This window comes from Notamacropus eugenii, chromosome 6 (genome assembly GCF_028372415.1).
Source record: "Notamacropus eugenii isolate mMacEug1 chromosome 6, mMacEug1.pri_v2, whole genome shotgun sequence".
Taxonomy (NCBI): Eukaryota; Metazoa; Chordata; class Mammalia; order Diprotodontia; family Macropodidae; genus Notamacropus; species Notamacropus eugenii.
This window is the reverse complement of record NC_092877.1, coordinates 359,061,617-359,079,364: the sequence shown is the minus strand read 5'-3', so window position 1 is coordinate 359,079,364 and position 17,748 is coordinate 359,061,617. Positions and strand designations below refer to the sequence as shown.

General features: G+C 34.4%; 1 protein-coding gene across 2 annotated transcripts in view; it reads right to left on the bottom strand.

Annotated features, from left to right (window-relative positions):
- Positions 1-514: 514 nt before the first annotated feature.
- BCHE (butyrylcholinesterase) overlaps positions 515-17,748 on the bottom strand; it is a 105,210-nt gene continuing 87,976 nt past the window's right edge. The window contains exons 4-5 of one of the 2 annotated variants that reach the window (XM_072618561.1): positions 6,914-7,030; positions 515-640 (exon numbers count right to left, since the gene is read on the bottom strand). In XM_072618561.1, the coding sequence (XP_072474662.1) occupies positions 633-640; positions 6,914-7,030 (125 nt within the window). In that variant the 3' untranslated portion in view covers positions 515-632. Of the gene's footprint in view, positions 641-5,824; positions 7,031-17,748 lie in introns of those variants that run through there. The other variant, XM_072618560.1, reaches the window with a different exon arrangement.

Below are 17,748 nucleotides of genomic sequence, written 5' to 3'. Positions count from 1 at the left end.
GACCACTCAGTGCTTTAGACAATAAATAGCACAGAAGGTGCAGAAAGGAAACAAGTTTGGTCTCCATCCCTATGTGTTTTTATAGATTTTATAAGGTTCCTGTGAATCCTCTCATCTGGCATTTTAAGTGAAATGAAGTTTGTCCTATTCAATATGCATGAAGTTATCTTGAGTACCTCTCCAGGAGTTATATCTTTAAACATGTAGTCACAAGTTCACCAATAATTCCTATTTACAGAAGACATTCTCCTATTCCATCTAAGACAACTCTTAAAGGATCTGCAAAAGTCTAGAGCACAATGTTTTAAAGCAATGGCATGATGAAAACAGTGTTACTATGAAAAATTAAAATCTTACTTCCACAAAGGGAAAATATCACTGAGCCTATTTTCCAAAGAGTAAGAAAACTGAGGGATCAAAAATGCAACATCTGAGTTTAAGGCAGTCATTAAAATTAGCTTGTGCCTAGAGCCTAAAATATATTACAGAAGGATCACACACACACACAAGTATCTATTCAAAAATCCCTTTATTTTTAATTCTCTTTTCATTGACAATATAATAAGAGGGGTATCATTGCTTCTGAGAGAACACCCCTCCAGGCAGGTGTTTATGTTCCCTTGAAACGTTGATCAGGAAACTGGGAAGAAAATTTCAGGAAATGAGCATTGATATGTTGTATTTCAGAGGATTTCTGAAAATATTTATAGGTCGAGGACTTTGCATCTAAATCCCTTGCTGGCTCACTGTTCCAAATTCTCTCTGTGTTCGTCTCTGTCTCTTGCTCTGCCTCTGTTACTGTCTCTCTATTCCTTTTTTTCTCTCTGTCCCTCCATCTCTCTGTTTCTCTGTCTCTGTCTCTCTGTATCTCTTTCTGTTTCTCTCTCTCTCATTAAACATGGGACTCCAAAATAAATCTTGTTCTCATCATATCATGTTCATATAATTTTATGTCTTTTAATATAAATTTTCATGCTTTCAAAAAGCTTTCTTCTGAGATAGTCTTGTCTGAATTAATCAAAAGAAAAGAAAGAACAACCAAAACAACAGATAAAGGAGAAACAAAAGATTGAATTTGGAAAAATAAGGTAACACTGTGATTGTCTCAAGCAGGAACACTACTGTTAAGACTTAAAATGGATGAATCCTTGCATAGTTACTGTTATAATCATTAAGTAATTAATTTGAACAACAGCTAGTGGAGCTGGCAGGAATGATTGCCTTCTTTTTTTGAGAGATGAGATAATCAACCATTTTGGAATTAGTATTTATGCTAAAAGTTAGAATTGGAGCTCAGTTTTTCTTATCCTTCCTCAGAGCTGTTTGCATAATTCAGCTAAGTAATTTGCTTCTCTAATTGTGAGTGAGATTTGGAGGTTTTGTTTTTTTGTTTCCTGCATTATATTTTACTAGAGACCTGTAATTTCTTGGTTGTAGGGAACTCTCTGGTAAAAGTAAAGTAAAATAAATCCCGTAACTAAAGCGGATCAGCAACTCGGGTAATTTATAAGTTTCAACATTTGGCTAGAAGCCCTGAGAGATTAATTGACTATCTCAGGGAAAAACAGTCAGCATGTCAGAATCAGAATTTCAATCCAGATCTTTGAAACTCAAGACCAATTCTGTTCCGTAATCTGCTCTGTCTCTAGATGTTTCTTTGATCTGAGAGTTAGCAATCAATAACATTAAATAGCAATTCCTTCAAAGTGACTTCACTAACAAAAGGCATTTGCTGATTCCTAACCCTTTGTGGTTAGTGCACTCAATCTATTAAAATCACTTTACATTGTTTTAAGATAATGGTGCTATGAATTCAGAACTGGAAGAGATTTCAGGAACCAACTATTATAAATCTTTCCATGTATAGATAAGGAAAATGGAACCCAAAGAGGTTAGATGAATTGCTCAAGGTCACAGAGATAATAATAGAAGCCACATTCAATCTCATTTTTCTCATAGACATCTTAAATTCAACATGTCCCAAACTGAACTCAATATTTTCCCTCCAAACAATTCCTAACTTTTCATTACTATTGAGGGTCCTATTCTCCACCCAGTAACATCTCTAATGTGTGGTCCCTTATCTCTTTTGAGCCTGGTACAGAGGTACAAGACCTCGTCACCTCATGGCTAAATTATTGAAAAACTTTGCTGGTTAGTCTGTCTGCCACAAATCAATCTCTCCCTCTCTCTCTCTCTCTCTCTCTCTCTCTCTCTCTCTCTCTCTCTCTCTCTCTCTCTCTCTCCACTCCAGTAAAACAAAAATTCTGTGTTTGCTATTCAAAGCTCTCATTACCTGCCCCCTCACCTTTCTAGTCTTCCTATACCTTATCTGTCTCCAGCTCACCACATACTCTTGTGATCCAGTGACACTGGCTTCCTCATACCAGGTTAAAGCACTCCATTTCCCAAAGTCATACATTTCACTTCATTCTATTCACAGAATGCTCTTCCTCCTCTTCTCTGCCTCCTGGCTTTCTTACTACAATTCCAAACGAAAACTCTACCTTCCCGAAGAAACCTTTTCTGATCCCTTTTAAGCCTTCCATCTATTAATTATTTCAAATTTATTCTGTATCTAGTTTGCTGGTATGGAGCTCTCTGTAAATCATTTCCTCCATTAGACTCTAAGCTTCTTGTACACTCTCTAATGTAACATCCTACCTCTAATTACTTCATAAAATCTTTGTGTTTACTTTGCTGTATACACTTGTGAATAGTGTCTCCCCTAGATTCTTAAGGACAAGGGTTGTATTGTGTTAATCTTTGTATTCAAATAACTAGCAATCCATATGGTACATATTAGTAGCCTAATATATTTTTAATCCAAGTGTATTTATTGAATTATCATATGAAGAAAACAAAATTATTCATAATATCATAGGTTTAGATCTGGAAGGAGCCTAAAATATCTTATTTAAACCTCATATTTTAGAGGTGAGGAAATTGAAACCCCAGGTAAGTCTTGGCCAATGTTACAAGGCCAGAAAGCTTCAAAGAAGGTTCTCAATCAAGTTTCTCTTACTCTAGTAGTCAATGCTCTCCATCTACCTTATGACCTGCCTACCTGCCATTCCTAATGCTGAGATTCCATTTCCATAAGCCTTTTGAATCCGGAATATATTTATTTCCATATGGATTGTTCCTCTATAAATTACTTTTAATGCTATTGACATATAAGAGATATCATATCCTTGAGTTTTCTTCTATCCCTTAATTAGTACTAGTGTTCTCAATTTCTTATCCATGGGACAATAAAAACAGTTTCTTAATATGCATTATAAGAAAGAAGTTTATTCATTCCCCCAAATTAAAAAAAAAATCCTTGTTTGGCTGAATTTGCACCATGGGTTATAACCTCAATCTCTTTAATTATAATTTCAATGGGAAATAAAGGGAAAAAAAGATAAGTATGAGAAAAATAATAATCATAGAGATAATGAGCCTTATATAGTGTTTCAAACTTTTCAAAGTGATTTATATACATCATTGGATTTGAACTCTGCAATAATCCTGTGGAACTGGCAAATATTTTTATAGATGAGGAAAGGGAAGTTCAACAATTTTCAGTAGCTTGTCCATGCTCAAACAATATTTTTTAGGTAGTGCTTTTAGGTCTAAATCTTTTTGCCTGTGACTTTATGGTAAGTTCAGAAAACACAATGTTAGATAGGTGCTGATTTCCCTGTGTTCTCCCCACCCTCCCCACCCCATTCACTCTGGAATAGTCAGGACGGTCATATTGATAACCTTAAATAATTTACTTGGGCAACTCAGCTAGGATACAAGGAGGACCCTACTGTTTACTTGCCTCCTTCCTTGGACCATTAATGAAAGCTTATAATGATATAGTCTTCCTGAATTATCAATACCTTCCCTCCTCCTCTCAGTGGAACCTTCACTGTGCTCTCCAGGACAACAGTTAATATAACGATTGATAATATGTAATGAAGGGAGAAAATTGGAAAATAACTCTGGACATCTGATTATCCAACTTTTAATGACGAAACGTGGCTTTCAAAAATACTCATGACATGTCTTCCTTCTTTGAACTTTTAGGCATTTCAACCTTAATCTAGGGACAGTGGGAATATTTCCATTTTGTTTTCTTACTCATTGACAATTGGAATGATGGGGTTTTTAGAGCAGACTGTAGAATTTATGATTTAGCAAAACACGGCTAAATAGATTTCTTAGGCACATGATTAGACTTTCAAGGAAATAATAGATTCCTATAGAAAAATATTAAGCACAAGTGCTACCTCTTCAACTAATTACCTTTATGAACTTGAATACTCAATGTTGTCATTGATTCTTTGTTTATATATAAAAAGGTGGTTAAACTTGGTGATTCCTAGGACTTCTTCAAATTTTAACATTTTATAGTATGGTTGATATAATTGCATGAATATGTACGTAGTTGTGCATCTATATATGTACAGAGGCAGAGAGATAGAGATAGATGGAAGAGAGAGAGAGAGAGAGAGAGAGAGAGAGAGAGAGAGAGAGAGAGAGAGAGAGACCCAAGAGTCTTAAGTTCTTCACTTTTTTTCCTTTCATTGACTCTTTCGAACATCAGAAAAAGCTTATGGACCCCTCCCCAGAATAATATTTTTAAACGCATAAAATACACAGGATTAAAAAAGGAAACCAATTATATCAAAATGAAGCCACAAAATGTTTTTTAAAAACAAATTCACAGACTCTGGATTACAAATTCATATTTTTTCCAACCTCCATATAGGGCATTATAATAATTTGTGTATTAATTGTATTGTCCTCCTTGATCACAAGTGTGTGAAAGGCAGAGCAGCAGCATTTAAAATATCTCTCTCTGTCTCTGTCTTCTCTAGTTCTAAAATTCTATGAATCTTTCTAAATGAAAGCATATAATTAGAATACTAGAGAATGTATGTATGTTTTTTTAAAAATATTATAGCCTTGCGTGAAAAACTTACTCCTATCAAGAATGAAGATGAGAATTTACATTATTGAGATTTACTGTTATCAAATATATTTTTTTAAAAAATAGTGCTTTCAATGAGAACAAGATATAAGTACATTTTCCATATAGATACAGCACTTTTTTGTGGCCATAAATTTGTTTTCATGAGTTTGCATCCTGCTTTATCAGTGACACCCTGTGTCTGCCTAAATTCCCAAATGAGTTATCACACATGAAGAAGTAAGGTGATTCTGACTGACTTATTCTCTACAGAAATCTTAAGCATTTGTTGGCTGAAATCTTAGTATTTCCTCTTGTAAAACTATCTGAATTTTAGCACCTTGGAGAGTTCCATGGTTTCTTCCTCTCTCAGCTAAACAACACTCAGTTGTTTGCATTAGTTTAGGAGGCTCTGCAAGTGTGTGAATATGTGTGTGTGTGTGTGTGTGTGTGTGTTGTGCGTGTGTGTGTGCGTGTGTAGGGGGTAATAATGGAGAAGTTATACATATATGTGTATATATGTATATTTATATATGTATGTATATATGTATATAAAACCAATTAATCTACAAATGCATAGTGTTTCCTAGAATAGATGTTCCGCTGAGCTTTGAGAATAAATACATAAAAGGGAAACAGTTCCCCACCCTCAAAGAAATTGTATCCTCATGATTGGAAAGCCCAAATGTTATATTGCATACAACAGATATGAAAGGATCCAGAGGATGGACTTGGCGCACTGGAGAGGGAGCTCATTTATGGAAAAGAACAGAAAAGAATCAAGAACTACAAAGGTCCAGAAGCTACGTGTAGGTTGTGGTTGATATTATTGTTCTAAAAATCCATAATAATGAAATTATAGATTGATCAAAATAATGAAGAAATTTAGAATGCTCAGGCTTTAATAACTTATTAAAAACAATAATCATAATTGCTGTAATGATAATTGTGTATTCTAATCATTCAAAGACACTGGAAATTTTGGGGGAAGGTGTTATCATTTTTTACTGGTTAACATCAAATAAATGATCAGATAAATCAGTCAGATAAAGACATAATGATGTTGTAAAAAGAATGGTATATTTGGAATAAAAATCACAGTTCCACTAATTTACTATTCCTGAGAACTAGGGTAAATATTTTCTTTTCTCTGGGCTTCAGCTTCTCCCACTGTAAAATGAGGTATTTTTCTAAATGATCTTTAAGGTCCCCTTCATCTTTCATCCCTTTGAAAAGGGATATTTAAAGGCAAGACCTAAATTGAGAGAGCTGTTATAAAGTTGGACATGATTGTACATGCCTAGAGTCTTTGATGCTGAGGAAGCAGAGATTGCTGGGTGGTTAGAGTTCTGGAGTTCTGAGACTAAAGTAGATTGAAAATCTACATCAAGTCCACCAACAATATGAGTCCATGGGTATTGGAAAAGGGCAACTGGCTGCCTAAGGAAGTGGAAAGCAGCCTAGATAAAAAAAAAAAAAATAGAGCAGGTTAAACTTTCTGTGCCAATGAGCGGTAGGATTGAACTGTAGAACCACTAATCTTCCAGTCTAGGCAAGATAGGGAGATGCAGTCTTAAAATGAAAAACAACAAAACATTTAATAAAAGAAACCAGTGCTTTTCAGTATGGTAGAGCATTTTTGTCAAAAGACTACAAACATATATTTTAAAAGTTTTAAAAGGCTTCTGGGTAGAGGAATTTTAAATAGCTAATGACTGAAATTTGCCCATAAATTCATGGTCAAGCTCTAATGTGCACCTTTTACTTTGGCCTGTTGAATGGATTGTTTCCTGAAATGAAAGGTAAAATACAAAGAGAAAATGTGAGGAATCAATATTGTCCTCTTGGCATTTGGGTTCAGCTATAAAACAGCTTCCTTTTGAGTCTTGCAAGTGAGCTACCAGCCCATTTGCCTTGATCTACAGAATTAGGAACATTCCTGAAAGGCTAGACCTATTAATTAAAGACCTGCACAGTTCTGCCTCTTGCTTGTATAATCATTAAATTGATTTCTCCAGTCCATCATATAACTGTTCCAGCGATGGAATCCTGCTTTCCATTCACGCTCGGCTTCATCAATATTTCCTGTAAAACATGAAATGGGTTGGATTAATCTACATTTGAATTGATAGTTACATTAATTGAAAAATAATTTTCATTACAGATGCTATTTTCTCTAGGTACACTGCATGACAGGTTTTTGTTTTGTTTATTTAGGGTTATTTCTTTCTTCACCCTTTAAAGTTGTCAGCAACTTAACTTTTAAAATATACTTTCTGCATGGGAGCTTCTTTCAAAGGAAATTATCAGCTTCAATAAGACAAGTTTTACCTTTTAATATTTTTAAGGGAAACAAAATCAGGTTTTATATTTTTGTTTTAAAAATTAAAGATGGTGTTTAGAAATCCCCAGCCTTTAATTATGTTTAAATGCTTTAAAAGAAAGTACAAAAATATCATGTCTCTTTATTGGGGTAGGTATATGATTACAATCCTGTATGACAAATGTACAGATAAAGTGAAAAGAAGGAATTCATTTTCAAGGATGGCCTCTTTTCTTATTGGGAGTGCATATGTATACACCAAAACCCTAAAGTCTAATTAAATTGTTACATTTTAGTATTTTTAAGCATCCACAGAGATTTCCAGTTAATTAACACACCTGCATATAAGATTCCATAAAAAAGTGGCCTTTAGTTCATTCAGTTCCTTCAAGCATTTAATTACCTCGTACTAGGTACAGGACAATATTTTAGATGCTGGGGACACAACGACAAAAGAAAATAATCCTTGACCTCAAACCATTTTTGTTCTATGTTTTATTTCATTTCATTTTCTTATAAATAGTATTTCATTTTTCCCTAGTTATATTTTAAGACAATTTTTAGCATTCATTTTTGGCCCATGTGACCTACCTGGGACACATGTGAGTCTGAGTTACATGGAGCCTGTGGTAGGAGGAGTTTGCTGAATGGATGGAGCAGGATGGGTAGAACAGGAGAAGGGTTGAGGGGAAATTAGTGAGAGAGCAGTCAAAATGGAAGGCTGTATCCAAGCCTGCAGCTGGCTATGAGTAAGAGAAAGGCATTTTGTTTAAGGGAGACTGTGATTTGTTTAATGTGGTAAGCTTAACAGAGTGAAGGCTTGTGGATGGTATTGTGTTCTGAATTGTTATTATGTATAAAGTTTTGTTACTATGATGGATTTGGCTTTCTGGTGTCTGAATAAATGTTTTGGTTCTGTCTTCCATGTGGAGAGTCTGTTGTATTACAGGATCCAGATTCCCTGGGATATCCATGGCCACCAGAGGTGTTGTGAATATTGCAATTATAATTACTCATAGTTGTGAAAGAAAAACTGAGAGGAAAAAACCACGAGAAAGAATGAAGTGGAAAAAAGCTTCCATAAGCATTCAGAGTCCATCAGTTTTTTTAACTGGATATGGATAGCATTTTTCTTCTTGAGTCCTTTGGACTTATCTGTGATTATTGTGTTGTGGAGAAGAGCTGATCATGCATGGTTGAACACAATGTTGCTGATACAAAGTACAATGTTTTCCTAGTTCTGCTCATTTAACTTTGAATCAATTCATACGAGTCTTTCCAGATATTTCTGAAAGTCTTTGCATTTTTTTGTTGCAAAATAGTATTCCATTACATTCATATACTGTTGCTTGTTCAGCCATTCCCAATTGACGAGAAGTCCCTTAATTTTCAATATTTTGACACCATGAAATGGGCTATTATAAATAATTTTACACATGAAGGTTTTTTTCCTTTTTTATGATCTCTTTGAGATAAAGATCTAGTAGTGCATTTACTGTACTAACAATTTGGTTGCCCTTTGGGCATAAGTCCAAATTGCTCTCCAGGATATTTGGACTAGTTTATAACTCCACTAACATTGTATGAGTGTCCCAATTTCCCCACATATTCCCCAGCATTTATCATTTTCCTCTTCTCTCATATTAATCTATCTGATGGATATGAAGTGGTATTTCAGAGTTGTTCTAATTTGCATTTCTCTAATCAAAAGTGATTTAGATCATTTCTTCATATGCCTACAGATAACTTTGATTCCTTCATCTGAAAATTGCCTGTTCATATCCTTTGACCATTTATTAATTTGGGAATAGCTTGTATTCTTGCAAATTTGATTCAGTTCTCTATATATTTGAGAAATGAGGCCTTTATCAGAAACACTTGCTGTAGAATTGTTGCCCAAATTTCTGCCTGTCTTCTAATTTTTGTTATATTGGGTTTGTATAAAAGTTTTTTTTTAGCTTAATAAAATAAAAATTATCTACTTTACATTTTGTAATGTTCTCTATCTCTTTTTGGGGGGCATCATGAATTCTTCCCCTTCCCATAGATCTGACAGGTAGATTATTCCTTCCTCTTCCAATTTGCTTATAGTGTCACACTTTATGTCTATATTACGCTAAGTTTCTATCATACTTAATTTTCTAATACTTTATTTATCTCCTTAGTTTCCTTCTTAGTGTTTTTGTTGTTTTTGTTGTTGGATTTATATAGTTTTGAGAGGGTACAGTGAGGTTCTCTAGTGATATAGTTTTGCTATCTATTTCATCCTGTAACTCGCTTAACTTCTCCTTTAATAATCTGGATACTGTGCCACTTGGTACATATATATTTAGTTTTGATATTGCTTCATTTTATATGGTGCCTTTTAACAAGATATGGTTTCTTTCCTTAATTCTTTTAATTAGGTCTGTTTTTGCTTTTACTTTGTCTGGATTGCTACCCCTGTTTTTTTCTTTTTCTTTTTCTTTTTCTTTTTTACTTCAGCTGAGGTATAATAGACTCTGCTTCAGTCCCTTTTCCTTTACTCTGTGTGTGTGTGTCTCTCTGCTCCAAGTGTGTTTCCTGTAAGCAACACATTGTAGGATTCTGATTTTTGATTCACTCTGCTATCCGCTGCCATTTCATGGGAGTGTTCATTCCATTCACATTACAGTTATGATTACTAACTGTAGATTTCCCTCCATCCTATTCTGCCTCTTGTCTTGTTCTCTATTCTTGTACTCTTTCCCTCCTCACCAATGTTTTGCTTTTTTCTATGACCTCCCCTGATCTGCCCTACATTCTGCTATAGTCTATACTAATGACACTCTACCTTGGGTTTTTATTCTGCCTCAAATTATCCTAAATTTATAAAACAAAGCTGCAGCTCTGTTTAATGAATCAATGAAGTAACAAACATTTATTTATCTAGTACCTACAATTCATAGTATTTATAGTTTTACCCATATAGATGATTTTATAAGTCAAAGTTTATTATTGGAAATCTGGAACAATTCATATTTATCAAAGATAATTTCTGGAATCCTGAATATGAAGATACATATGCTTGTATGTATATATGCATGTATAAACACATACCACTATACATATATATATATATGTATATATATATATATACACACATATATATATATGTATGTATATATGTGTTTAAGATGCTTTCTGCTCTTATCCAGGAGGTCTTTCTTTTTTTCTCCTTTTGCTGTATCCATCTATCATTCTATTTATCTAAATTATCTATCTATCTGTCTGTCTATCTATCTATCTATCTATCTATCTATCTATCTATCTATCTATCTATCTATCTATTCATTTATTACAAGAACACTTTTGGCCAAGTGGGGGAGCCTACATAGCACTTCTTATAGGAATACTTATAAATAATAAAATAGATAGGGTTATAAAGGAAATCAATTACATTGTAATATAATTACCAAAATGATTCACAGTCCCCAAGAGAAGAATTCTTGCTCTAATCTAATCTTTCCTTTTAAAATGGGGAAACACACATCTAGGGAATTTCAAAAGCTAAACTACATGGCATAGCAGGTATTCAAGCATAGAACCTTAGAGTCCCCTTCTGGCTTATGTTATTATTTTCTTTGAGACGCTGCAGTATTTAACTTCTTTCCTTCAGACTTGTATATTGTCCTTAGAAAATATTGGTTATGGCATCATGTGGACTCTTATGATTCAATTCAAGAAACATTTGTACCAGACTCTGTGCTTCATGCTAGTGACATGAAGTGTAGGGGATTCAGAAAGCGCAAATAAAAACCCAAACCAAACAAACCAAAATACCTCATATGCTGGAAGTGATTCTTGATCTGAGCCTGAGAGGGCACTAGGGTTTTTGAAATATATGGAGAGGAAGATGGGGATATCAGCAACTGAACTTGTGCAAAATTATTGAAGTAAGAAATACAAAACCATATGTAGAAAATGTCATCCAGGTGTAATGGCAATCAAATTAATCACTTTTCCTGTTTTTGTTTAACTAAAAGTGCCTCTGACTGCATAATGTGATTAAAGAAGATCTTTCCCACCCACTGATGGGCCTGACCATTGTGGGAAGCTTGAATAAGGGAGTTGTTTTGTAAGAGGGTCCCAAGTACCTTTGGTTTTTTCTATTGAGACACTGGGTCAGAGGGTTATGTCCTCTGGTTTAAAAAGTGTATAAATGCTCTGAGGGTGAGGTTTTACTTTGAGGCTGGGTTTTTGTAATGAGGTTTGAGAGCCAGATGAGGACTCTGAAAAGCTGTTTTAAGGAGCCCCGTGGCTTTGAGAACCCAGATGTCATGCTTCCCTCTCTAGTAACTATGATCAGACAGTTGGACCTGTCTGTTGAATTCAGGCAGAGAAAGCCATGTCTGTTGCCTTTTAGTTTCTCTATATTTCCTATGAAGTTCAAGGTGTTGACTCCCTTGAACTAGGTGAATGATTTTTGTGCTTGGTTAAAGGAATGATAAAAGATTAAAGGACTGCTTGATTAAAAGTATTGTTAAGCCCTCGAAAACTGCCTTTCTTTTTATGAATGCAGATCTAAGAACTTGTAATAGCAGGGCATCCTGTGTATGTTGGGGTGCTTACTGATACACCAGGTCAGTTAAACTCTACTGTAGAGAATGTGAGAAGCAACATGAGATAAATCTAGGAAGATAGGCTTCAGAGAGATAATGAATGTTGATAAATGCCAAAAAGATTGAGATTTCAATCCACAGGGAACCATGAAAGTTTCAGGAAGAAGAGAATGATGTTGTTTATCCTGTGCTTTAAGAATATGAATTTTGCACATAATCTGAGGGGAGACTGAAGAAAAGAAACTTAGAGGTAGGGAAACCAATTAGTTTTCTGTCATAATGGTTCAAATAACAGATGATGAGTTTCTTAAAGTCACAGTTAAAATTCCATCTCTTAGAGAACTTTTTCCCTATCCTTCTTAATTGTACCTTGCTTCTTTTAATCATTTCCTATTTATCTAGTACATAACTTAATTGTATATATTTTTTTGCTTGTTTTACTCCCCCATTTGATTGCGACTACCTGGAGGATAGGGACTATCTTCCACCTCTTTTTGTACATATTTAAGCGTATATAGAAGCATATAAATTGGACATGTTCTACATATATCTGCAACTCATATTATTATATGTTGCATATATACATATGTATTGTACATATATGCACACACATATTTTATATCTATATCTATATATCTATATCTATATCTATATCTATCTATATCTATATCTATATCTATATATATATATATATATATATATATGCAAGTTCACATATATTTACGTGGTATATGAGAAGCAATGTGTTATAGTAGAGAGGAAACCTCAGAACCAGGTAGACCATATATTGATTGTGTGATCCTGGGTGAGTCACTTAAACTCTTAGCACTCTATTCAAATCTCTGAAACTGCAGGTTCACTGGGAGTTGCCAGTCCACTTAAGTAGAGGAAGTTTTCTTATGTAGGAGGAGCCTACACCAATAGATGATATACTGTTAAGGCCTAGACCTTTGATTCCATTCCTATTTATAAACAGGAAAAAAAAAAAAGGTCTATATGTTGATGCTAAGGTTTCCTTTTTAAATATTTAGCTGGCTATCTCCAAATAAAATAGATTGATAGGTGGGGAGAGAGAGAGAGAGAGAGAGAGAGAGAGAGAGAGAGAGAGAGAGAGAGAGAGAGAGGAGACAATACACTTAAGTAGGAAACCAAAGTATTAAAATTTCAAACTAGTCTTGGATTATCCAATACCTCACTAAAATGTGATTGGGCATGAATGAATATGAATGAAAAGACTTTTTAAAAATCCTTAGTATTTACTATATATTATGCTAAGTACTGGAAAAGTAAATGTCATAGTGTTCAATGTGAAGCAGTTACTACCTTCCAGCAGATTATATTCTAATAGAGGGAAATAATACATTAAGAAGAATGAAGATGGGAATTTTGGCCTGGAAAGTCACAGTGCTTCTGATGTATAAAAAACATGTTAAGAAGATCAATGTTATGAATAAATTGTGAATCCTGAATCACATTTTTGGTACAATTCTTCATAAAGTTGTTGATGGTCATTTAGATGTAGCTGCTCATCTTTGTGATATAAGTATTTATCTCTATGGATTACATATCCTAAGCCCTACTCACTCCTTCCATTGGAAGCAGGTTCCTTTTTAAACAATGACTATTTTTAGGGGGAGGGAAGAAAGGAATGGGTTCCTACCATGGGCCAGGCACTGTCCTGAGTGCTTTAAAACCATCCTATTTGGTCCTCACTATAACAGTGTGACATAGGTGCTGTTATTATCCCTATTTTACAGCTAAGGAAATTGAGGCAAGCATAGGTTAAATGAATTGCCCAAGATTACACAGCTAGTGTTTGAGGCCACATTTGAATTCTAGACCAAGTTCTAGACCAAGACCTCTATTCATTGCGCCACCTAGCTGCATCTGGCTTTGTCTTTGTATCTCCAGTACTGAGCATAATGTCATATTTGTAATAAACTCTTAATAAATGCTGGTTTCATAATACAGAATTGAATGGAAATGATTGTGAGAAGTGTGGACACTTCTAAACATTTTTGCAAACCTAGATATCCCTCTACTTTCATCATGAAATAATGAGACTAAACTAGAACTACTAAAAGAAAAAATATTCCTTGCATATTTGCAAAGGCCTGAGATTAGAAACTGACAATTTTCTTTAGATGATATTATACGGAAAACCTCTTTGATGATTCAGAAACATCAGAGGGATTTATTTTTTGGTTTGACTCCAATAAAGCCATACTGAAATTATAATATTTTTAAACTGGTATAGTTTAAGTAATAAATAAATCATTTTTATGTTTAATAAGTTTTCAGGTTTTAGTGTATTTGATGTAGAAGTACTGTGTACAAATATTGGAGGGTTATTGTATAACAGATTTTTTTTTCATTTTTAGAGGGAGGAAGGTAAGGCAAGAGAGATTAAGTGACTTGCCAAAGGTTACATAGATAGTAAGTGTCAAGTGTCTGAGGCTGGATTTGAACTCCTCTACTCCTGACTTCAGGGCCAGTGCTGTATTCACTGCACCACCTAGCTGCCCTCATGACAGACTTTCAAAAGAAGAAATTAGTTTGTACTTTATTAGCTTTTCTGTTCTTTCGGAATGGCCAGAAAAATTCATATTTTTCTCCAGAATGAATTAACATCTGGCTTACTGTTGCACTTTGACTATCTCACTTGTGATACTCACATTTCAAATATCCCTTTCAGTGAAGTCTGAAAGAGAATCAAGTCATTTGCCTCTTTGTCAAATGGGAGACAATTTGAGGATTTGGACCATGACTAGTATTATTTAGAGAGGAGGCACCTGGTTATGAATTCTTTTCCTTGACTTGATTATAGTTTAACAATAACAGTTGCTAATGCAATCATGCCTGATTAGGGGTTCAAGCAAGTGTTACATTTTCTCCTGGATGGCTTATATTCAGGTGTTTATGAGCTCTAGAGCTTTGAAATAGGCATACCCGAATGTTTTATAAACCTGAGTTCTTCCTTTATCTATAAACCTCCACTCAAGAAGCCATTGATCTGTATAATGAATTATGAAGCATTGAAATGCCAGCCAAGAAAGAAACCAAAGGGAGAAAAACATGCAAGAGGACAATGAGAAGTTTCAAAGTCACAGTAAATGAATAAGGAGTGAGTATTGAGGCCTGAATTTCTATTTATCTACATATATTATGTTACATTTTTTATGCTATATTTTATTGTATAATGATGTGTGTATGTATGTATATATGTATGTATGCAGTGATTTAAAGGCAGTGTGAGGGAGTGAACAGAGAACCAAGAAGATCTACATTCCATTTATGCTTCTGATATAGTCTACCATGTGAGACTGAGAGTTTTAAGATTATAGTGTTATAAATAAAAAAAAAAAATTCTAAAAAAAGACATTACAGAAAAGATGAGAATCTACTTTGTGAGAGGATGTTTTGTTTCATTTTCATCCAAAACTACCTTAGAGAGGTGGGCCTTGTGAAATATGCCAGAGTTGTCATGCATGTGGCCCAATGATCAAAGCTTGAAAATTTCCTGAGTGCCCCAGAACTAGATTAAAAATGTATTTGGGAGATAATCAAGAAATAAATGAAGTCTAATATAACATAGTTTTCAAAGCTGATATGGGTGGGGTCATTATCTCAGCTTAGTACCTCTGTTTCTGTTTGAGTTTGACACTACTAATCTATGCCTATGTACTTAACTTTTTCCTAGAAAAAGTTTTTGATTGAGTAGAGGGTCATGGCAGACGTCCAAGGGGTAGAAGGGGTGGTACCAACGAAGACATGGAATGGTAAACATATGCTTTGTACCTGGATGTAACCATCACAGCAGGTTTCTCTTGGATCTTTCTTGTTTTTGAGAAGGTTTAGGAATAGGGATAGGGAAGTGATAACTGCTATCATTTAGAAATGGTTGGTATAATGCCTTCATTTGAGCTGTTAATATTAAATAATAATGTTAAAAATGTTAGAACATGGGGGTATTTTCTTCACACAAGCATTACAGTAAATCATGTTTTAGTCCAATTTACTTAGAAATGTGATTCCCAGAAGTATTTATTTCATTCCTTCAAAGGACTCAACACTACGCTTGAAGAGTCAGAGAACAGAGGAATATTGCTCCAGCCCATTAACCATACCCTCTGGTAGGAAGCATGACATGAATACTATGCACAGATAATTGTTACTTTGCATTGGCAAGAATACGATCATAGCACAACTTTTGCTGGTCACTGGAACAATCTTCTCAGCCTATGTCCTTGAAGGAATTGAAATTTTCAGCTGAGGAAGGCTTAAAATTTAATTTTGGAAAGATTCACCTCTTTTTCTGAGGTTTCTTCATCTTCTATTATCTGGGCCTGTTTCCTCAGGTTGGTCATAATTCTCCCAAGGTCCTCATTTTGTACGTAAATCAGTTCCAGCACCTAAGGCATATGGCTGTTGTGAAGATTCAATGAGATGAAATGAGATAATATTTGTAAAGCACTTTGTTCCATGCCTGGTGCATAGCTTTTACTATATCAATGCTTAATTCCACCCACCCATTCCTTCTTTTACTGTTTGTGAAGTCATCTGGAGAAATGAAAACTCTAGCTATTTCTTTGATCCTTCTATTCTCTCCTCTAACAAATGTTACAGTATCATGGGCTATCTGCCTTTGAGTTTTCACAATTTCACTGTCCTCTATGCTAAACACCCCATAGGAAAATTTCTATAAAGATCATTGCTGATTTCTCAATTGGCAGATCCAATTCAGGTTTCATTTGTCATAGCTATAACAATTCTCTGTTTTAATCTTTAACCCAAACTTCTGACCACACTGAACTCTAATCCCATGTCCTCTCTTTAGTCCCTCAATTCAGATACTTTCCTGGATGCTTCCACATGAGAGGGCTGAGAACACAAACTACATGCCATATACAAAACCGTATACATTGGTTCACCCCATAAAAAAATAACTACTACCACTCTCTGCTTCTTTTGATCTTTATCATATTCCTCAGGATTAAAATTAATATTCATTCTTGGTTGAAGTACTGAAACAGTGGCAGACTTGGAGTCAGGGAGACATGGTTTGAAATCCTATCTTCTAGATGCACTGAGTAGTGGGATCTTGTGCAAGTTCTTAACTGTTCTCAGCTTCAATTTCTTCATTTGTAACATGGTAAGGATAGTGACTGTAGTACCTTAGTTAAAGAAGTATAATAAGAGTAAGGTTAAATTGAAATAGCATCTATAAAGTACTTTGTTAGCTATAAAGTTCTACGTAAAATACTAGATACATTTGAAGATGCTTGCCCCATGCCAGAGTAGATGGCTATTTCTCTGGGGAAGGAGATAAAATAAAAGATAACAGGCATGTAATGAGTACTACATATCCACTGGCCAGTTGATCCAATGTGAAATCAAAGGTCAGAGAGTAGTTAGGGGGTATAGGATGGAGAAGAAAGTATTACATGAGACTGCAGAGAGTTTTCCTAAAGGACTCAAATTTCTGTATTTGAAATCAGTTTCCCATAGTGTGAATGAATTTCCCTTATTGGAAGTTAACCATTAATCAGGAGTTTAGTGATAAGAGTTTGGTACATAATGATTAGAAAATTATTCTGTCAATGAATATGATTCCATTATAACAAATAATAACACAAAGAAAATATGTTAATTTTGTTGACTGGCAAATATCTCAACTACTTACAAAAATATAAAGATTCACAGAAGACAATTTATACAGAATAGCCATTTAATTCATTTTATTTTACTAACATCTTCTTCAGAAGAATACTTTGGGTAAACCTTTTTTGATTGATTGGTGATTGGAAAATATATTAAGTTTGAATTAAGAGAAGTTTAAATAATATGAACTTATATAGTTAAAACAAATTCTGTCCTCCCTTGACAACAAGATGTATACT